Genomic DNA, 22,995 nt, shown 5'->3' on the forward strand with positions numbered 1-22,995 from the left:
CTGGAATTTCTAACTTTGGTACAATACCTTGAAAAATAAAGATATTCGATACAATTTTCGATACCACAGGGAAAAATTCACACAACAACCAAGGGCATAACCTTTTAGACTTTTATTAAAAGGCTATATGACAACGAGCTACCGTTTTTCTTTTCTTGCTCGTAGCAGAGAACCGCAGAATGACAGGAGTAAACGTTAACATTAATCCAAACTCTGGCCTCTGAGATTATCACACATTCACATCTCGACTTTCATAAAAATATTATATTATTGTCTGATGGGATCTCATATTTCCTTGTTTTCTTGAACATGTTTTCGTTTGTTTTGATTTTTCCCCTTTGGTCATATCAAATAATATGATTTTAAATAAGAAAATAATTATAATGTTTAAATAAATAACGTTTGTTTGATAATCGTAATTCAATACATTTTATAATTTTCTCAATGTATTTAAGTATTTCAATAATAAAAAAAACTCCCCTATAACAATTCCACATGATTGTTTTAGTTAAACTAGAGGGCTAACAAGCTAGCATTAGCTTTGGCATGGGTTTCCTATAGGCAGCCTAGCCTAGCCCACTCCGCTAGTCCCACCATAACAGACCGGAGCGACTGCTGCTACCGGTTTATCGATTGTGCGGAAATGGGCGCTGAAACCGTTTCAAATATTCAGAATCTATATTTTTGACAACTCTAATTAATAGAACAGCCACACTATTAACAGCCACAGTTGATTTTCTTCCCTTTTAGTTCATCTTTGCGGCCTTGGGTTGAAAATCAAATTGTAGATCTGTTTTATCCATAGCGTCGGTACTTTCGATACTATCGAATGTATAATTAACAGAATCGAAAAAGTATCGATACTTTTGGCAACCCTAGTTTAGATAACCATTAATTACTGCCTGGCTCCAGACTAGGTTTGGGCCAAAATTTGATAATGTCGAATATCGCCACCTTTCTCCGTCTGTCCGTCCGTCTGCGGGGACCACATGTTGTTTGGATCTCCTTCACTGTGTCTAAATGTATAATCTACTAATGGTAGGATAGTGAAAAACTAAAATATTTGTAGTAGAATAAATCTTGTCATTATTTCTTTCAAGTGGGTTCTCTTTTCGAAGAGGAAAAAATAGCAGAGGGAGGAAGCAAATGACATAGAATTGCTGCTGTTCCCAAATGTGTAGATAGAGGGATCACATTTCACGGCAATTCCAAGCATCCCTTCACAAGTATGTGAAGGGATGCAAATTCAAAGGAATTTCCTTAATCGATGGCTGTTAACCTTTACAAACAATCGTTGATTCGTTGATAACATAAAAGCTAAATAAAGCTTATGATATACAGAATACATAACGCATGTTATATTTCTCACATTCTTGTAGCATAACCGAATAGAATATGAAGACGTGTAGGCTATTTTAACAGGAAAATATATTGCGCTCTCTCTCGTCTGTCCCACGCAACCCCGTTGCTCCGCTAGGCGCTAGCAGTATTAACATAATCCCAAATCAAGTATTATTGGAATTGTCAACTCGTTACACTCCATTTTCACCTTCAGAAGAGTCAGTCAACCCGGTGGAGCGGCGGAATCAAAGGTCTGGCAAAGGTGACCGTAAAACAATCTGCAGCAGTGCGCCGCCGTAGGATCACAGCATCAACAGATTGTTCAGTAAATTTTTTAGACTTGTCGTGTGTCTAAAATCTTATTGTTTACATTTTTATCAGCGATTAGTTATGCATAAAATACAATAACAATTATATATTGTGAAGAATAATTTTTAATAATGATTATATTCAAAACAATTTTTTAAGGTTATGGTCTAAACAGTAGCCTGGAAGAACAATAAACAAGCGTGTGGCTCCCTCCGCTGTCTAGAACGTCTAGAAGTTAAAAGGTGTAACAACATTTGTTTAATGGAGACATTCATTTTCCATTATAAATTTAAATAAGACAATTCTATAAAAGTGGCATTCCTTACCTTCAAATACATATATTTCATAAAAGGGACCAGGGAATCCCAAGTATTTGTTACTTTATTGCATTTAGATATGATAATAATATATATTGTGATTCTGATATAGTCATATATAATATTGTATTGACCCTGGATACGTTGGAGTATTGTTTACTGGCCATTATAATGTGTTTTACTGCAGGCGATTCGCAAGTATCGGGATTAGGGAATGCACATGTGCGATCTGGTACGGGAGTGTGTGGTGAGAGAGAGAGAGAGAGAGAGAGAAGAGGAAGAAGAAGTGCTCAGTTGTCGGTTTAACGGTGCAGGTTAGGGCCAAAACAGTAGCCTGGGAGGGAAAGTAGCCTGGAATAAACCTCAGTGCGTAATAACAAGCGTCTAGAATTGTACAATATCCTTATCAGTTGAAGCTCTGCACAGCACGTTGAGATGCAGCGCAAGGTTCAGGCTGAACAGGGATTCAGAGAAAGATTTTGATTTATTTAGGTTTTTGGAGGGGAGTTTTTCTTTCTCCTCCAGACAGCACTGCGCCGGTTTCCGCGCCGGTTTTCCTTTGTTTTTATTTGAGATCTATTCATTTTTTATCAGTTTCTTCTTGTATGAAAGGAACATTTTTAGCCCAACTAAGGGACTGTCCCGCTCTGCCTTGGATCAGGACAGTGGACTGCGCAATGGAGAGCAGTGATCTCTGTTCCCCGTGTCTCCAAACGAAACAAATAATTATTAGTTTTAAAAGTGACATGACTTGTAACGTTAGATTACAACTTTAGATTTTAACGTTCCGCAACAGCTTCGTTTATACTAAAGTAGAATTAGCAGCAAATCTTCAGTCAACCGATTCATAACTTTAGAATCGGGCTGTGGACCGGTTCATGGTACGTTTAGATCAATCCAGGGGTCGCTCACAATTTTTCTCATTTGCGTGCAAGGAATGTGGGAGGAGTACAGGACCCGGTCTCACACATATACACCAGGGTTGGGCCATATATTAAAATTTTCCTACCGGCATCCATCAGCCCAAACAACCGGCAATTGCTGATATATCACCATGTTTTGTGAACCATTCTCACGGATCTGGCTCGGATAAATCTCCTGCTCCTCGACGCCTCTGTCCGCAAAAATAATTTCCAACGCTGGTGTAGAAAGTCTCCAATCTCCACCTCCACTTGGCCTTAAACAGTAGTGGGATTTACAGAGGACAGTTTGTGTGCTTGTTGATAAAATATGATGGGAAATGCCTCCTTAAAAAGTGTGAACCCTACAAACATTGAAGGCAGATGTGTTTGGCTTCATGGAATTGAGTGGCAGCACTTTTTGTGACCAAAGTGTGTTGTGGCCTCACAGCTCTTTCCATACTTCAACGTGGCCGAACGCAGGGCCCCAGGGAAGCTAAATCCCTCAGATCCTATAGGCTTGGAGATGATGAGTGGAGATTTGAAATTTGAGCATTTCATTTCATATTAACTTATTAGATTTTTTTTTTCTAAAATATGCAAATTACCTCAATGCAAAACTCTGGTTCAGCTTTTCATTTGGTTTAAATCCCACATACTGCCATGCGGTCAGTGTTGTAACCTGTTTGTTTCCTCAGTAGCTTATTGCCAAGTTTGGTATAAATTATTAACATTTATACCAATAGTAAAAAATGTCTTTGCTGGCCCAGCCAACAAACATTTAGCCCAATGGCATAATCTAATTCTATAATTTTAGATTGGAATGACATTATGTAGTCATACTGTAATGTTTGAATTGCCTAACGTGTGTGTGTGAGCTGCATGTCTGTACTAGAGATGGGATTTGTGTTACTGTATGGCTTTGCTCACGTGCTGGAATCTTTTTTTTTTTTTCAGTGTGAAATCCTACGGCCTGTCCAGATGTTGGTAGATTGTGAGGCTAAGCTGTACCACAACTTACTGACTGTATTTTATTATTGTCCTTTTAGGAATACGGTTTTCACTAGGGCTTGTTTGCTGCCTCTTTCATAAACAACACATCTCTGCTGTTACATTTGGACCAGCCGTCTACAGTTAGTCCAAATGGTGTTGAGTTATGCTTGAAAATAAATTGAATTCAATTCAAGAGCAAATGGGAGTTTGAGAGACATCTGTCCTGCATTATGTTTACTTTTACACCGTGAGGAAAATATTAATGGGCTGTTTAGTATTAATAGGCTGCAAAGGAGTAGAACGGTAATGTGGATAGAATGAAACCGTTTATCTCCGGTTTAATTGGATTTCTTCGTTAAGAATGTTGTTTATTATCCTGCCTTGATTGTAGATTGATTGAATATTCAAAATAAAATAAGTCCATCAGTTAACATTTAAATTTTTTTAAATAAACATTACGAATATTACTACTTGAAATCAAATAATTTCAGTTTGTGAACAATAAGTAACAATTGCAGATGCTTTCATGAAAAAATTTCACAAAAATAAAATTTGGATCAAATCAAAAACAAAATAGTAACGTTTGTGGTGTTGTCAGTCTTCGTTGGGACGTCTTGTCAACATATTTTACACAATGTTTACACAATGTTTACCGTCTGCTTTGGGTCAGAACTTAAATATCCAAAAAAACACCAAAGTATGGATGAATGTGTCCCAGCATTACATCATCTTTCTGCTTCTCTTCTGGACACTGTGCTTTCTCTCTGCTCTGTGTGTGTGTTTACTGTGTCTACAAGTGCAACCTATCCACAAGGGAGGGGGCAGGGCTTAGTTCTGTATCGACAAACGTGATTGGTCAGAGGTGAAGCTTTCAGATCAGCTTCAGATCGTCAAACTGATTGGCTTCCCGTTGCAACTTGCCGAGCGAGGAAATGAACAGATCTGCGGATTTTTTTTTATTGAAATGATCCACCCAGCACTAATTCAAATTGTGCTTGGAAGGAATTATTTTCACCGGACGTTATGACCAGAGAGATTCAAATATGTCGGACAAAAACCGGCAAATAGCGGATAATGGAAACCCCGAGCTGGATATCGATAATTTGAGGATTTTTTGGGAGTTACTTTGAGTTGGTGAGTTGTGAGTTGTTGGTGCTTTCATTAGATGTTTATACACAAGAATTATTTGAGAGTCAATCATGATGACCATGAAGATACAGGCATTGATTAGAACAGCAAGAATAGTCTACAAAGGTCAGAAAATTGGTTTACTCTACTGTAATGCAGCCTTTAAGAATTAAAACACAACATTTAACTGTCTCACGTTTTCACTGAAATCCCAGAGGATATCTAGTCTCTTTTCAGAATAAAAATATTATAATGATATATTGCCCAACCCCAAAACGCCATGGACATGGCCTATGGCATGAGAGACAGGTAGAGGATATTTATTGATAGGCAGGGCAGGGCTTCAGGGTCGCACTTGCGGCCAAAAATCTGTCAAGTGCGACTAAACATTTTTATTGGTTGCATGCCTAAAAGTAGGTCTGATTTAAAAACAAACAAACAATTAAATAAATTAAAAATTATAAAAATTACCAACTGGGTGTGCAGAGCCAGTTGGTGATTTTTGCCTTTGAACAATAATTATATACATGGCCTATTTTCTGTCTTGATCCAAGGCAGAATGGGACAGTCCCTTAGTTGGGTTTAAAATGTTCCTTTAAGACAAGTAGAAACTTAGGAAAATAAATAGATCTAAAATAAAAATGCACGGGAACCGGTGCAGTGCTGTCTGGAGAATCTCCAATTCTGAGGTAGGTTTACGTTTTTCATTTTCCATACAAATAAGGAACTAAGGAAATGAAATAAATCAGAATCTTCCCTTTCAAGCCTGAACCTTGCGCTGCATCTCAACAAGATTTTCAGAGCTTCAACTGATAAGGATATTGTAAAGTTCTAGACGGCGGAAGGAGCCACACGCTTGTTATTACGCACTGAGGTTTATTCCAGGCTACCTTCCCTCCCAGGCTACTGTTTTGGCCCTAACCTACACCATTAAACCGACAACTGAACTCTTCTTCTTCCTCTTCTTCTTCCTCTTCTTCTTCCTCTTCTTCTTCCTCTTCTTCTTCCTCTTCTCTCTCTCTCTCTCTCTCTCTCTCTCTCTCTCTCTCTCTCTCTCTCTCTCTCTCTCTCTCTCTCTCTCTCTCTCTCTCTCTCTCTCTCTCTCTCTCTCTCTCTCTCTCGCTTTCTCTCTCACTGTCTCGCTCTCTCTCACTCTCTCTCTCGCTTTCTCTCGCTTTCTCTCTCTCTCTCTCTCTCTCTCTCTCTCTCTCTCTCTCTCTCTCTCTCTCTCTCTCTCTCTCTCTCTCTCTCTCTCCCATACCAGATCGCACGCGCGCATTCCCTTATCCCGACACTTGGGAACCGCCTGCAGTAAAACACATTATAAGGGCCAGTTAACAATACTCGTATCCAGGGTCATTACAATATTATATATCACTATATCAGAATCACAATATATTACATATTATTATATCTAAATGCCATAAAGTAACGAAAATACTTGGGAGTCTTTTATGAAATATGTATTTGAAGGTTAGGAATGCCACTGTTATAGAATTGTCTTATTTAAATTTATAATGGAAAATGAATGTCTACATCAAACAAATGTTACACTAGTTATTTGTGGCAGACTACTATAAAAACATTTTTTACACCTTTTAACTTTTTTATAAAATAAGAAAAATCTTAAATGTTAAGATACCGAAACTGTACTGTTACCATGGCCCCAAAACCCTGATACATACCGAACCGTGAGCCCACTGTACCGTTGCATCCCTAATGTTAATGCAGTTTAAGATTCTCATCTTAAACTGTACTACTTTCAGCTCCTGCAGGATATTGAGTACGGTTCACCATACACACTGATATGATAATTGGCCACCTTCACCACCCTAGCCCAGTCTGGATAAATGTTGGGAAACTCTTGGTTCAGTCCATTCAAAAACTTGATTAAGCTTCATGATTTTATTATTGGCCATGTCCAACATGGTTTACAATTTTACAGGCCATAAGCTGGTTGGAAGAAGCCGCAAACATTCACTGACAGGCTGACTGGAGTAGGCTGAGCAGTCTGGGTAACTACTGTGTAAGAAACTGGTCTCATCTCTGCTGGTGCTGCTCTTTCAGTACCCGGTTTGACATGGGTTTAAAGGAAAAACGTAGTGCCGGGTGTTTCCACAGCACTGAGGAGTTGGCATGGCGTGACAGAAAGGCCGGCTGACCTCTGTACCCTCTGCCTTTTCAGCATTTTATTGCCACCAAGGACTCTGGGACTGCTTGGCTTTCCATGAGCTTAGTTTAGCTTCCTGGACTTTGGACTACAGAGACAAACTGTGTATGTTTTTTATGGAAAATGGAAAACGTTTTCTCCTTTGCTCTTTGTCTATCCTAAAGACAACACCATATAGATATATACTGTAGATACCAAGTAGACATTGTGGAGTTGTGGACATACAAGCGCCCATGTAATCCTTTTGAGAAATGGCAATTTTAGAAGGGGAAATAAAAAGAGAACACAGTCCTGATCTCTATTTTCCAAATTGATTACTTTTCACACCAGCTAGCGTGTTTTTGTTTTATAATACAATATATATATTGATTATACATACACATTATACACAGGCAACAGGCAATTATTTCTGTGTGGTCTTGGTGAAAAGATGATTCCAGTGATTCCACAGTCAGGACTGTGGATTGTGCAGTGTGGATCAAAGGAAGTTTATTTTTCTGAATCTGGTTTCATTCCAGCTATTATTTCCAGTCAGAATCTGGAATTACTAGCTTCATGAATGTATTACACGGAATGTTACTCTTCTTTGAATGCTATTTATTCTGTAAATGGTCTCTCTCTAGAGGTCAAATGGCAAAGTGTGTAAGGTGATCCTATCTGTGAGGCATAGTCAATCTCCTACAAGTTAGGCAAGTTTCTGCCACGTCGTCCTGGAGAATTATGCTAATCCGTGAGCTTGTTCACCCCGATCCTCATTATTCAGCAAATCGTTTTTGACACTCATCGATACTGTTACATGAGACAACATGATTTTCTTTAAAATCCTACTTCATTCTATCATTACACCAAATATGTTAAGATTCTATGAAGCTTCTGAATGTTATTTTGAGGGAGAACGAGTCATGAACAAATCTGAGCTGCAGTCACCAGAAAGCATGGGATTCCCCTCACCCGTGGCTGAAAGACAACATGCAAAGCTCTGCTCTGCTGCGTGTCATAACAGGTGACAAACCAAAAAAGAAAGTTCCCATTCATTACCTTTTTAATAAGCGGTGAGTCTTATGGCATACGGCAGTTTATACGCTATCACACAATCCTTTGGAAACACAATTGTTGTCTTTAATCTGTGATAGTCCAGCATCTAGGGTGCATTGGATAAAATTTGTATTCCCTGTCTGACACAAGAAGTGTATCTGGAGTGCTTACTTACACAGAGGTCTTTTCCCGTCTGTTCCCTGCAATTCCTGTTTGACTCTGCGTAGTCTCGGCACTTCCTGTGTCCGGCGGCCCCATTCCTAGACCGATTACTCCAAGACAACAAGCTCTTGAATGAATTCTCCTTTATCATTAATTGCTCAATTTCATTGCTTACCTGATAAGGCGTGTTGATTGTGTCGTAGGGGCAGAAAGGATCGTAGCTCTTTCAGATTTATAGAGTCTCTCAAAGTCGGGGAAGTGGTGTGCTGTCAGCTCAAGTTGACTTTTTAATCAGTGCTTTTGTGCTGTTTTATCTAAAAGGGGGGGGGCGGTGGCTTCTCCTTAGTTTGTACTCACAATGTAATACAGTTATGTGTTCCTGTGCTCCTTAATGTCTATGTCTTGTTAACTTTCTGCACCTGCAGTATAAAAAAATAGGTTTGTGTCGCAATAAATGTGGTTTCTCAAGATGATTGTGTCAACCTTCTTAGGATGCACCTTGTTTTACAGTTCCCCTCTCTTTCCACAACAGGATGAAGCTACCTGAGGCTGGCAGTTAGAGCTCCCCTCCACCCCCTCTCCCCACCAGAGAGTCCCAAGCAGTGCCAGGGCTGGGGCCGGACCCAGAGACCCTTGTCTGGTGGGGGGTTTGCAGGGCCCTTCGCGGCCCTCACGTAAGTCTGGACCATGGGGGACGGGGGTGCTGGTGTTGTTGCTGGGGGAGAGGGAGCCAACCGGTCCCACGTCCTGTTCGACAACTTTGTCCAGGCCTCCACGTGTAAGGGCACGCTGAAGGCCTTCCAAGAGCTCTGTGACCACCTGGAGCTCAAGCCAATTGAGTACCGGGTCTTCTACCACAAGCTCAAGTCCAAACTCAACTACTGGAAGGCCAAGGCTCTCTGGGCGAAGCTGGACAAGAGGGCCAGCCATAAGGAGTACAAGAAGGGCCGAGCATGTGCCAACTCAAAGGTAGGCGAATTCAAAGGAAAAGAGTCCTTTTAAAATTCCCTGTTTGTGTTAAAATTATTATTGGCATCACAACATTCTTCCTCTTGTTCCCGTAGTGTCTCATTATCGGCGCGGGGCCATGCGGACTACGCACAGCCATCGAGCTGGGCTTCTTGGGGGCCAAGGTCGTACTGCTGGAGAAAAGGGACGCATTCTCCAGGAACAATGTGCTTCACCTCTGGCCCTTCACCATCCAGGACCTCAGGGGCCTCGGGGCCAAGAAATTCTACGGCAAATTCTGCGCTGGTGCAATCGATCATATTAGTGAGTGGATGCCATTTCTGTGTTCGCTAGCACTGAGGAAGTTGTAGAAGCGTCAAAGATCATCCCTCTAGTGGACTCAGAGGTGTTTGTAGCCGGTACATTTTGATTATTGATTGATTGTTTATCTCAATATCCCCTAAAGGTATTCGTCAGCTCCAGCTGATGCTGCTCAAAGTAGCTCTCCTCCTCGGCATTGAAATCCACGTCAACGTAGAGTTCAAGGGTCTGATAGAGCCTCCTGATGACCAAGAGAGCGAACGTAAGACCCCGGCCATTGAAGTACTTTGAGTACTCTGTTAGAGACAGGCTTGGCTTGGTCCTGTTGAGTCATTTCTGTCTGCTTACGCCTGGGGTGTTTTCTTAGGGATAGGCTGGAGAGCTGAGGTGAACCCAAGGACACACCCTGTCAACGAGCTGGACTTTGATGTCATCATTGGCGCAGACGGGAGGAGAAACACCCTGTCAGGCGAGTGCATGTGCCCTGACTGTGGAGTGCTGCATTGAGGAAGCACTGAACAGCTGCCAAAGTGTGATTAGACTAGAAAGGCAAAATGTTTTTTTTCTTCTTCTTTCTTTCTTTTATTTTTTTAGTTTCATGGGAACTTCTGGTAAAATATGTTTTTTTGTTTTTTTTGTTTGTTTTTTGTTGGGGTTGTTTTCCATCGCGTGCCTGAAATAACTCCACTTTGTACATTAGAGTGTGTATTAGTGCACAGTGTTTGAATGCAGCTAAGAGCATGCGCATTTATCAGCCATGTATTGATGAGTACTCCTGGGGTGCTCTATAAGAAAACCAGAGCGGAGCAGCAATTGGCTTTCCGCTTCCTCTATATAGGGAAACGGGCCTCACCAGGCCACCGGCAGCGAGTGAACCCCTGTGGAGCAGACGACCATGACCTCTCGCTATCCTGTCGCCCGTTACATCCATAAAGGGAAACTGGCTCCCTGTGGGAGATCCAGGAACTACACTCACAGGGCCCGAAACACCATAAAGTCACTACTATAGTCAAGATACATGTGGGTTTTATTCCCAGAGAGGGATGAGATATAAAGGGACCAAATAATAAAATGAAAAGCAGCTGTAGAATTTGTATTTGTATTATGTAATGTGATTCTTGGTTCTTTTTATGAAGCACAATTTTATATTTAATTTAGGATGGAAGTGGAAACCTGTCAGACAATTTAAGGGTTGAATTAAAATGCGATGTAAAAATAAATATACACTGACATACTTGCTGGTTAAAAAGTTTGCATTCCCCAACAAGTGGGCAATTGCAATGAATGTATTTCTGCTATTCTACACCACTACTTCTATACTATACTACTACTATACTTCTATCAGTATTTTTATTGCAACCCTCTCAGCTAAACAGTAGTTGCTATATACACCGATCCGCCACAACATTAAACCCACTGACAGGTTACGTGAATAACATTGCTCATCTCATTACAATGGCACCTGTCAAGGGGTTGGATATATTAGGAAGAAAGTGAACAGTCGGTTCTTAAAGTTGATGTGTTGGAAGCAGGATCTGAGGGACTTGGGCCAAATTGCGATGGCTAGACGGCTGGGTCAGAGCATACGTTCACTCAGTATTACGACACTTAGTCTTGTGATCCTAATATCCTGACTCTTAACTTTGAGGTGACATCCTTCTACTGCGCACCTTTTTCCTCAGGTTTCCGGCGTAAGGAGTTCCGCGGCAAGCTGGCTATCGCCATCACGGCAAACTTCATCAACAGAAACACGACGGCCGAGGCCAAGGTGGAGGAGATCAGCGGGGTGGCCTTCATCTTCAACCAGAAGTTCTTCCAGGACCTCCGGGAGGCCACAGGTCCGTCAAAGCCCCATTCCGCTGTTCTTCCAGAGCATTAGAAGTACCGCTGTGTGATGGGAATGGGAAATATATTGTTATAATATGGATATTGTGAATTTAGACTGGATATCATCTGGGATTTTGGTTGTTGTGATATTGTGATTGCTAAATGTTGTCTAGTAAATTGTCTTTAAGGCTTCATAGACTGTACTAGCTGCAATACCTCTTGTTGCTTCTCAAATATTTATTGTTTGTAAATATCTTACAAATGCACCAATAGTCATTAATGATATTAAGGCGCTAAGTTCGCTCAGCCCTACCATGTTACACCTTAAGAGTTACTATTGGGGGCTGTGTGATCTGTATTCATTGCGTAGGCTGTTTCCCGTTGATGTTTGTATTAAGAACCAAATATATAGATAAATATCTCCACTTTGGTCATAGTTCTGGATGTGTCCGTCCTCCAATTAAAAAAGCTTGATGTCGGGTTTGATGCCAAACTCTGCTATTGGAGGTTACTGCTGACAGAGCAGCGTCCCCGGGCCTTTTGCTTTTGTGCTCCGAGTCATGTAATTGCCTCCGTTGTTCTCCAATGATGGCATTTACAGCGGGCCGCCGCGGGACGGTCAGCCGAGGCAAATCGTGTTTTGAGCATCTTCGTAACAGTCTCTTCTTCTTGTTCTTCATGTTTTTTTCTTCTTCTTTTTCTTCCACCTCTCTGTTGCTCCTCTAAGGAATTGACCTGGAAAACATTGTCTACTACAAGGATGACACGCACTACTTTGTGATGACTGCAAAAAAGCAGAGCCTGCTGGAGAAAGGAGTCATTCTGCATGTGAGTTATAAAGGCTATGGCGGACCCTTGATGCTTGATTCTTGCCTCTGATGCTGATATGACTGCTGTATCTTCATGCTACACACACACACACACATACACTCTATACAGTCTCTATTGTCCCTTCTATCTGCCTGGGAGTCGTTCATCCTTTGCTCCTTCTCTCTACCTAGCGATGGTCTAATGGTCTGTGTAAGCCAGCAACATGTAGGAACAAACTGCCAACTCAACCACACTTAATCAGAGTTTTTGTCCTCATTATGGACGTCTGGCCACCATCCACAGGAAATTAGACAAAGTTCTAAAACTCCTCTTGGCTCTCGAGTTCTCCGGGTTGCGTGTTCAAATGTTTTTACAAGTGCACTGTTATTTGTGGCTTGCAGATAAATGCATTTTCTCAGTGCTGCTTTTTCTTTTTTTTTTTTCAAATTGAATATAGCAATTCTGAAATAGTGATTAAGCCCTGCACTAAGCAAGGATTAAAGCCCACAAAATGAAATCATAGCAAGATTTTGCATCATAGCAAGACTTTAAAGTCTATTCTCAAGGTTGGAAGCGGCAAAGAGGCATGTTTTCCTTAAGTACTACTTGTGTAGTGTCTTCAAGAAGTTTCAGTTAAATGTGCCAGGCACATCTTTTTTTAAATATCCCTAATAACAGCTGAATCTGATCCCTGAGAAAGAGCTGGTGAAGGAGGCAATGTCGTAGTTCTGGCAACTGGGTAGCCAGTCCATACAGCTCCTCTGGCCGAACCATGAATTAGAGAACAGTACTTATTCAGGGCCACACCACCCACCCGCACCCTGTACCACCACCACCCGCCTGCCTCGCATGGGGGCAGCCAGGTTTCTAGAAGGGGGGGAAGAATGTTCCTTTCCTCTTTAAAAACATGTAATTCATGAAGCCTTCCATTAATCACTCTACGTGTCGGTGCAGTTCCCCTGCACGTAGCTTCCCTGTTGTCCTCTTAACACGGAGAAGACCCAAAGAATTTGTTCCAAGATATATAATTTCAACGGCTATAGGCTTAACTTGACTCAACTGCTGCCGGCAAATTTATCTTAATTTGTCTTAAATCTCTCTCTGCACATGCTGAAGATGAACATTTCTCTCACACACGTTCACTTACTTTACTCTGTCCAGGGTGCACATCCTTAAAACGCTTGATATGTCTTGAATTCAGTGCAGCAAATATTAGGCCTTAAAAGTCATTAAAGGGTCTTACATTTGAATTCATGAGGTCTCAACTTCAACCAGTTCTGGGGAAGAAAGGCCATGGTACCTCAGTTCCTGATCACTTACCTTGCCATCTGACCTAGGGAAAAAGTTCTCATAACATTTCATAGAACCACCTAGTTCATACCCTTCCCTGTACCGCAATCACACATTCACTCTTCTGAACTTAATATTTTACTGTTTCTTGCTTTCAACGTAAACCCACTTCCTTTGATCAACCCCTCCCCCCAAAACTCCAGGACGTTCTCGCTCCCTTCTTGCTCCTCTTGGTTCTCAGTATTGATGTAAGCCGGGTTTCCATTGGGAAAAAATTGGTGCCGGTCCACGTGTCCTGGAAGATTTCAATGTCCTGGAGAAATGGGAGAAATTCTGGTTAAATACTATCTGTGTTTATTGAGCTTAAAAACAATTGATAGGCAGGCAATATTAATAATGATGTCATCAAGTCATGTCGATCTAGAATATTTTTTTATTGAAAAGTAGGCTACTTTTGCTTATACATTATATTCCAAATAAAATAAGGCCCGTCAATCGACTCACATCCATAAAGCTCTTTTAAATATAAATAAATAAATATTCCGCTCGCCTACATTCGTTGCGGCAAAGCACGTAAACATAAAGAATTTCCTTCAGCTTGAGGCCTACATATTCTGAGATAAAATAAAACAGAATATAAACTATTTGTAAACAAACCAAACATTTACACGTAGGCCTACAGTATCTGGCTCATAACAGTATCTGGCTCATAACAGTACCTGGCTCATAACATTTTAATTACGGTGTGCTGCCGCTGACTTGAAGCCAAATAATTTTGGTTCGCTCTGTGCCTTTTCTCAGATAAAATAAAATGTATTAAAAACTCTTTGCAATTAAAAAAAATTTTGATGTAGGCCAGTAGTAATGTAAGTATGAAGTGAGGAAGTAACAAGTGCAGCTGCTTTAATTAACATTTCACTTAAATAAAAGTTAGATCAAATCAAAAACAAAATAAATATGGCAAGTCGGCCTAAATGTAAATAAATAATAAAGTTTTTGGTGTTACCCGTCTTCATCGTCTCGTCTGCATATTTTACACAATGACTATTTACCATCTGCTTTTGGTCAAACCATGGATATGAACTGTATATGATTCTGTATATGGCCCTGTTGTCAACGATCTTTCTCCCCCTCCGAGTTGCTAATTTTTAGCCACAGTGGCACATTGCTTGCACTGCTGCCTCACAGCAAAAGGTTCCTGGGTTTGATTCCCGCCTGGGGTGCAGTTGGCACTGTGCCCTAGTGGGTGGTCTCCCGAATAGGGGCCTTTTTGTGTGGAGTTTGCATGTTCTCCCTGTGCTCACGTGGGGTTTCCTCCATTTAACACCGGTAAGAATCCCCACCAAAAACATGTTGAAGATTGTCATCTGACCAGCGATGGACATTTGGGTTTGGTCCCTGGGAGCATCGCTATGTACTGCCCACTGCTCCTGGCTGCCCCCCAGAGGAAGCACAACCTGGGATTGGTTCGAAGCAGACAACAAGTTTCGCTGGCCACCATTTGAAGCATGTGTGTTGTTTGCCGTCTCTGTGTTGTGCCATGTGACAAATAAAGAATCTTCTTCATCTCCATGTTCTTCTTCAATCTGGGCACTGCAGCTCGGTCTCCGCTGCCAGTGTGTTTACAAGTGCATCCTGCCCACGAGGGAGGGTGGTGCTTCTTTCTATATCGACCAACCTAATTGGTTAGAGGTGAAAGGTCAGCTTTAGATTGTCCAAATTGATTAGCTTTCCGTTGCAACTTGCCTAAAGCCTCTACAAATGAACAAATCTGCGAAAGACTATCAAAATGATCGAGCCTATTTTATTTCGACATCTAGGAAAAAAATATTGCGCTAATTATTGTTTTCGTTCTATCGTCTATCGCACTAATTCAAATTGTCTTTAAAGGGAGATATTATCACCAGACATTCTCAGCCAGAGAGATTTGTCAGACTCCCAACAGATTTTCCCGGTCAAATACCGGTAATTACCTGATAACGGAAACCCAGGACGTAGGTAACTCCTGCTCCCGTTCAATCCAGGACTACGCGGACACGGAGCTGCTGCTGTCAAGGGCCAACGTGGACCAGGCCGCCCTGCTGTCCTACGCCTGCGAAGCTGCCGACTTCTCTACCAACCGCCAGCTGCCTACACTAGACTTCGCCATCAACCACTACGGCCTACCCGACGTGGCCATGTTCGACTTCACCTGCATGTACGCCTCGGAGAACGCCGCCCTGGTGCGGCAGCGCAACGGCCACAAGCTGCTGGTGGCCCTGGTGGGCGATAGCCTGCTGGAGGTAAAGGAGAACCAGGATGAGGGTTTTCATCCTGAAACTCAACTTGGTTTGTGGGAAGAGAGTCTAGGACTTCTTCTCCCACAGTATTCATTATCGTTTTTGTTTTTTTTGCTCGTGTGTCCCCAGCCCTTCTGGCCCATGGGCACCGGCATCGCCCGAGGTTTCCTGGCAGCCATGGACTCTAGCTGGATGGTGCGGAGTTGGGCCCAGGGCAACACCCCTCTGGAGGTGTTGGCCGAAAGGTGAGCGTGACGATGGAAACCATGATACTCTGACTGATTCAACCCCACACCAAGAAATACTCCCACTTGAAGTCCAAACACATTCCACCGCCACGTTTTATCTCTGAGTGCTATGCTGGGAAGTTTGTTTGGATTAAGGTCCCTGGCGTCAGTCTGGTTTTACTAATGGGATCAGAGCCTCTCACAACAGCATAATTGAATATACTCCTTCAGCCTATGGAAGCACTCATGTGACTTCTATATGCCTGATACATGAGGTATCAGGCATATAGAAGTCACATGAGTGCTTCCTCTACTTCTGTTGCCATGGTTACCGATTATATATTTAGTTTTGAATTATGAGGTTTTTATATATATATATATATTATTATTATTACAATTATTATATATTTTATTATTTTTATTTTTTTATCTCTTTTTGTGTGTGTGTATATACACACACACACACACACACACAAAAATAAATAAATAAATAAATAAAAAAAATAAAATATATATATATATATATATATATATATATATATATATATATATATATTTTTTTTTTTTTTTTCCTTCTATTGTTTTTGTGATTATTATTATTATTATTATTATTCCCTTGCAAATCAGAACTGTATTGATGTATTCTTTTTTCTTTGACAGTTTTCAAATCTTTATTTTTTGTGTGTAATGTTTGGATCTTCCCCCTTTCCCCCTTGGATTTCAGGGAGAGCATATACCGCCTGCTGCCACAGACCACGCCAGAAAATGTCAGCAAGAACTTTAGCCACTACAGCGTGGACCCCACCACCCGCTACCCAAACATCAGCCTTAACTTCCTCAGGCCAAACCAGGTGATCTATTGGCTTTATAGAGAAAGAAAAATGCGCTGAGAATTCAAATGACAAATTACAGGACTCCCACTCCCGTAATGCGTTAGTGTTCATTCCGATCCGACAGGTGCGGCACCTCATTGACACCGGTGAGTCCAAGGAAATGCGTATCGAGAACGTGATCAACTCGTCCACGCCCAAGCTGGCCAGGAACGGTGGGTACCGCCTATCAACTAATTACTAGTTTGTTTGCATGTAAGACATTGAGATAGGATGTTGTTAAAAAAAATCTTTTTTGTTCTCTTGCCCTGAAATGTAATATTCAACTATTTCCACTCCAGACTATTATCTCCTTGACAAGCGGTTTCCAGGTACTGTGACACAAACCCCATCATCGCCTGGGGTTACTCCTCAGGTGTTTCTAACCGTATCTGCCGTGGACCTCTGAATGCAGCGATTCATATAAATTTTAACTGGACGGACTGAAAGCCATTCCCTGGAATTTGTTTTTGCATTCACTAACCTTTGATAAAGGGTTTGGATGAAAGGATCTCCTAACTTCTAGTGTCCATCGCTACCTTTACGTTTGGTCTCACATGGAAAGATTCAACATCTGACCAAAGTTGGGACTAACAGGGATGATGAGACTGTGAATGTAACCCCCCCCCCCCCCTTGCACTAGGCGTTGCATGCACTGATGGAGTTGTGATTTGGTGTAAAGTCTGTCTTCCATCCACTGTCTCCAGAATCCATCGCTCGCTCCAGCAAGCTGCTGAACTGGTGCCAGAGGCAGACGGAGGGATACAAGAACGTCAACGTCACGGACCTGACCATGTCCTGGAAGAGCGGCTTGGCGCTGTGTGCCCTCATACACAGATACAGGCCAGATCTCATGTGAGTATTTGAATAAAATGCAAATGGAGAAACTAATTTTGATTTTATTTTTTTTGTCTGGGGAATCTGGGAAATCCTCTACAGCAAATGTGAATCGCTCCTCATCCCTTCTTTGAGTTTTTGCCATTGTGGGAGAGCTAAGCCCAGGTTCAGCCCTGTCTCCAATTTTCCCTTATTTTTTTGGCTTTACTATACTTGCCTTCTTTTAGTGCCTCCGCCATTGCTGTAAACGTTTCAGTTTCACTGAATCTTTTATTTTAACCAGCTCACGCACATTGTCCCGCCTGCAACGCTTTTGTCTCTGAATGGATTGTAAAGGCAGGGGGTTTGGAAAAGGGGGATAGTTATCAACCCAGAATGTAACCATGCAGCAAAGTTTGAAAATGGGATATAGGAACACATCAAAACCGTGGGTAAGAATATTCATGTAATAGAAATTAATACAGTAAATGGCAATATGCAATGAACTAAAGAATTGGCTTTGCAGTATACATTAAACCAAAAAATGTATAATAAAATGAATCCAACAATTAACGAGAAAATAAACCTCAAAATAAACAATGAACAATAACTTTGGCAATAGAGAATAACCTAATGATAAAAAAGAAAATATACCCAAAAAGTACACAAAAAACAAGCAAAATTTTACATGAACCCTAAAAAATGTTCTTGAAGATACAATAAAATGCCAATATCCAATAAACCTAAAAAATAACAATAAACCAGAAAAGTAAACCTGAAGAGAAACTATCAACAATCAAAATCAACTCATAATCCAAGGTATGCCTTCAGGCACGGTATGCCTGGGGAAAAAAACAAAACAAACAACAACAAAAAAAATAAACGTACGGTTGCCCTGGATCAGCTGTACTGGTTGGAACGGCGTGCCTGCTGGGTTTATAGCGCTGTTTGTTGTTTACTGGTGACGTCAAGTGTCCGACCGTGCCCGCAGGCCCCAGTTTGTCCATTAACTTAAACGAGGTGACAGTTCCCAGTCATGTCCCACCTCCTTGACCTCACTAAAACACACACACACACACAGCTCCTCCATAATGTGCATTGTTTACTCCCCTGGGTCACCACAGTAGTTAGCATTATTATCTATTAATGTTTGTGTCCTGCCTGACCTTTTTACAAAGTGCTGTTGATGATGCCTTTTAATAGGCCAAGTGGTGGTGGAAGGGGGAGGCGGATTTATCAGGACCAATACCCCTGGGGAAAAACTGCGCTCTCATTCCCCAAGCTGATGGTTGCGCGTTATTACAGAAGAACTTATTTTGAAGGGAAAAAGAACGTCCAATTCCTCAGAGGGAGGCGTAATGCAAATGCTAATGCCTTTAAACGGACTAAATGTGACGTTAACGCATATTGATGAGCTGTGCATTTAGATGCCAGGGCGAGGCTCGGCCGTTACGGCAAATCCAGTAATATAATCCATGTCACGTACGACCATACAGATTCCATTTGGTTGCTAATGCTTGAAGGGGGGAGCACACTTTGCGTCTGTCAAGTGGATCGGAGCGATGATTGAGAGTCGTGTTGACAAAACGGCTGACATTATGACCCTGCTGGTATATATAGTTGTGTCTACAATGTCTACATCCCTACATCCCTCAATGCTCCTCTCTCCTTCAGCGACTTTGACTCCCTGGACGAGAGGAACCAGGAGAGAAACAACCAGCTGGGCTTTGACGTGGCCGAGCGGGAGTTTGGCATCTCGCCCTGCATGACGGGCAAGGAGATGTCCTCGGTGGTGGAGCCTGACAAGCTCTCCATGGTCATGTACCTCAGCCAGTTCTACGAGATGTTCAGGGACACAGTGCCCCCTGGAGGTTAGTGGGAGCACTGCAGGAGGTCTCGAACGTGTCTGTTGTCTACTGGTTGAGCTGGAAAAATTACTAATTTCATCAGCAATTAATTGAAAGTTAAGCCATTAGAACTGCAACAAATTATTAATTTAATCAACAATTAATCTGTTAATCATTTTTTCCACTAATTCAGACAATCAAAATAAAATATAAAATGGGATTTTAAATGATGGTGAAGGCTCCTCAAAAGTGATTTCAACCAGCATTTGGGATTTGATTAACCAGCAATTTCAAAAGGCTGAGCATTTACATTTTGCCGATGATGTCAATATCTTTATTATTTTTATTATTATTATTATTATAATAATTATTATTATTATTATTATTATTATTACTGTTGTTGTTGTTATTATTTTATGTATAATCTTCTGTATAGTAAATGTATGTATGTATATGTATGTAGCCTATGTGTCTTTTTGACATTCTTCTGTTTTTACTGTCAACATTTTTGTTGTTTTGTTTCTGTCCCTCCTCAGAGAGCCACAACTTGAGTCCGGAAGACAAAGCAGCGCTGGTAGCCAGCACCAAATCTCCCATCTCCTTCCTCAGCAAGTTGGGTCAGAGCATCGCCATCTCACGGAAACGCAACCCCAAGGTCAGGCTCTCCCCACCCGGAATCCCTGTTGAACTATGCATTCCTAGGGCTGTCACGGTTATTACATAATCACCTGATTGCAATCACCTTTTTTAAATAGTTAGATTCTGCAATAATATGTTTTCATCAAAAATGTAGGGGAATCTTGAAAATAGAATGAATGCAAACTCGGTACATTTCAACAATGAATTGTGTAAATGAATTTCGATGTCAATAAATGTCTCTTCTTCATAGTGTGGATGTGTACCAATAAACTATCATAGGCTTGTACCAGGGTTCTCAAAATACATATCTTGGGCCACATTCGGCCTACAATTTGATGCGGCCTGCTACTTTGATTGTAAAATCATAAAGCTTAGTTATTCCACGCAATTTAACATAATGATTTCACAATATAAAACAGAATAAAATACGGGTGCTGCGATCGATCGGCCGTTATTCGTTGATATCGGTATAAAGGCCGATCAGAAGAGCCCATCAGATGATGCAAAACACGCAACACAATTTCTCTTCCCTGTAATGCACGGCAGTGTTTCCCATACATTTATTTATTTATTTTGTGGCGGCAAATAGAAAATTAATATGTAGCGGTCAGTGTTGATATTGTCAACATTGACCGCTACACATGAATTTTCTATTTTATCTATCTATCTATCTATCTATCTATCTATCTATCTATCTATCTAGCTATCTATCCATCTATCCATCTATCTATCTATTTATTTATTTTCAGCGCACAGCCCCTAGAGCTTAGATCGGGCCCAAAAAACAAGCCCAACCTGATCTGAGCCCGTGTACGTTCTGTCTGAGCCCGGCATGGGCCCGTTCCATTGGCTGCATTCATGGCCTGGCCCAATTCCAGTTTAAAACCAAAATTTTCTTAGTAAGTTGGCTGTTTATAAGTAAACTAATTCAGAGTTGTTTGAATGAAAAAATGTTTCCTCCAATTATGTGCAGGATCTTACTGAATAGCCTACTTCCACTGTTGCAGCATTATAACATCGAATGTTATAATAGATATAACATTCTGAATATCACACTTGTAATATTATATAACATGAACATAACTCAAAGAAGTGGAGTGGAGTTTTTTTTCTCTTCAGTTGTGCGCCGCACATGCTCTCCACTGTTTTGCAGATCAGGATGATGGAGGGGATCCACTGCACTGTCTAGACAGTGGTGTAGACAGATGTATTTATTTTCCTTTCATTCCTACTTGTGTGAAACATTTTTTTAAACACAACTGAGTTAAGGGACTGTCCCGATCACTCACAAAAAACAGTGTTTCCCCGCTGCTTTCTGTTGTTATGGGACTAAATTTAGTAAAAACTGTGTGTTTTTGTGTCAATACTTTACTTGGAACTAACAAATCGTGCACTTCTGTAACAGGGAGGCTTTAATATGAAGCCGTTGGCGTGCGACGAGTACATACTTCTGCTCATGTGGATGACGTCAGTTGAATAGGCGGCCCTTCAATGTGGCCCAGGACACATTTGCATTTCCAGCGCTACACAAAATGGTCCCTATGCCGCTCAGACCACGTCCCAATGTGCTTTGAGCGATGGGCTCTCAAACTGCATTGAGGACGCGTTGGGTGTGTTTACACCTGGCATGAGAGCTGTCCACTTATGATCATCACCAAAGACGCATGTTAATGCCAGGTGTGAACGGGGCTAAATCCAAAGCTTTGCCCTCCTGCTTAAGAGAGAGTGGAATGTTGCACACGTTGCCTGACAATAAACAAACAGTTGTCAATTCATGATACTTGCCCATCTCTTAATTTTCAATCTTGTTAGGAATAGTTAAATAAATAAATAAATAATGCTACATGATCAATAAAAGGCTTCAAATAGACCTTGGTGATCTGTTGATACTGTTTCCAGTGATCCAAAAAATGCTGATCAAAGCATGCTGATCAAAGATTTTAAGATTATTGTTTAATATTGATAATTTGATTTATTATATTATTATAATATTATAATAATAACAATAATTATTATTATTTAACTTAATGTTATTTATTTTTATTTTATATTCTTTTATCCAAGTAATATTTTTTTTTTCTTATCAGGCAATTCACCCATGCAATGTAAAAAGGACAGTTTTTTGTGCCATATAATGACCAAAAAAGAAGACAAATCGTTAATCACAATTATTTGTATGACAGTATATCGTCAACACTTTCATCATCATGACAGTCATATGCATTTTTTCCATCCTCTCAGAATGATCTGTGTCTCTTTTTAATAATAACTCCTGACATGTGATTCAACAGGACAAAAAGGAGAAGGAAGTGGACGGTTTAGGGAAGAGGAGGAAAACCAGCCAGGCCGCTCATTCTGAAGACGTGAGTTACAGCCGACACAAACTCTGTTCAAACATCAAACGCAACCGTTGCTCAATACTAATACAAGGACCAACCCCCCATCCTCACAGGAGGAAGGTCTGAGAGCCAGACGGGACGACAGGCCGCCCGTCTCCACTGCCCTAGTGGAGAGGAAGATGGAGTCTGTGGTGGCGGGTAACCACAACAAGGTCAAGGTCATGGCCACCCAGCTGCTGGCCAAGTTCGAGGAGAACGCGCCGGCCCAGTCCACGGGCCTCAAGCGGCAGGTAAGGAACCGCTCCTATTCACCCCTGTTGAGAAGTGTGAGTTTATCATCTTCAGGGTAGAGTTTTCTGTCCCTGAGAACATTGAGGATGAGATTGTCTTTTGTCTGGAGTCCCTAGGATGTTCTCTGGAGTCCATGGG

General features: G+C 41.3%; 1 protein-coding gene across 1 annotated transcript in view; it reads left to right on the forward strand.

Moving 5' to 3' along the window:
• The window catches only part of mical3a (microtubule associated monooxygenase, calponin and LIM domain containing 3a), a 104,899-nt gene that overhangs the window by 37,353 nt on the left and 44,551 nt on the right, over positions 1 to 22,995 (forward strand). The window contains exons 3-17 of the mRNA XM_080002382.1: positions 8,887 to 9,323; positions 9,419 to 9,626; positions 9,769 to 9,885; positions 9,991 to 10,092; positions 11,306 to 11,461; positions 12,178 to 12,278; positions 15,575 to 15,832; positions 15,959 to 16,074; positions 16,781 to 16,907; positions 17,014 to 17,101; positions 17,633 to 17,780; positions 19,416 to 19,612; positions 20,125 to 20,243; positions 22,519 to 22,590; positions 22,680 to 22,856. Of these exons, the coding sequence (XP_079858508.1) occupies positions 9,042 to 9,323; positions 9,419 to 9,626; positions 9,769 to 9,885; positions 9,991 to 10,092; positions 11,306 to 11,461; positions 12,178 to 12,278; positions 15,575 to 15,832; positions 15,959 to 16,074; positions 16,781 to 16,907; positions 17,014 to 17,101; positions 17,633 to 17,780; positions 19,416 to 19,612; positions 20,125 to 20,243; positions 22,519 to 22,590; positions 22,680 to 22,856 (2,268 nt within the window). The 5' untranslated portion in view covers positions 8,887 to 9,041. The remainder of the gene's footprint in view (positions 1 to 8,886; positions 9,324 to 9,418; positions 9,627 to 9,768; positions 9,886 to 9,990; positions 10,093 to 11,305; positions 11,462 to 12,177; positions 12,279 to 15,574; positions 15,833 to 15,958; positions 16,075 to 16,780; positions 16,908 to 17,013; positions 17,102 to 17,632; positions 17,781 to 19,415; positions 19,613 to 20,124; positions 20,244 to 22,518; positions 22,591 to 22,679; positions 22,857 to 22,995) is intronic.

Source organism: Zeus faber (genome assembly GCF_960531495.2).
Source record: "Zeus faber genome assembly, chromosome: 6".
In the NCBI taxonomy this organism is placed as follows: Eukaryota; Metazoa; Chordata; class Actinopteri; order Zeiformes; family Zeidae; genus Zeus; species Zeus faber.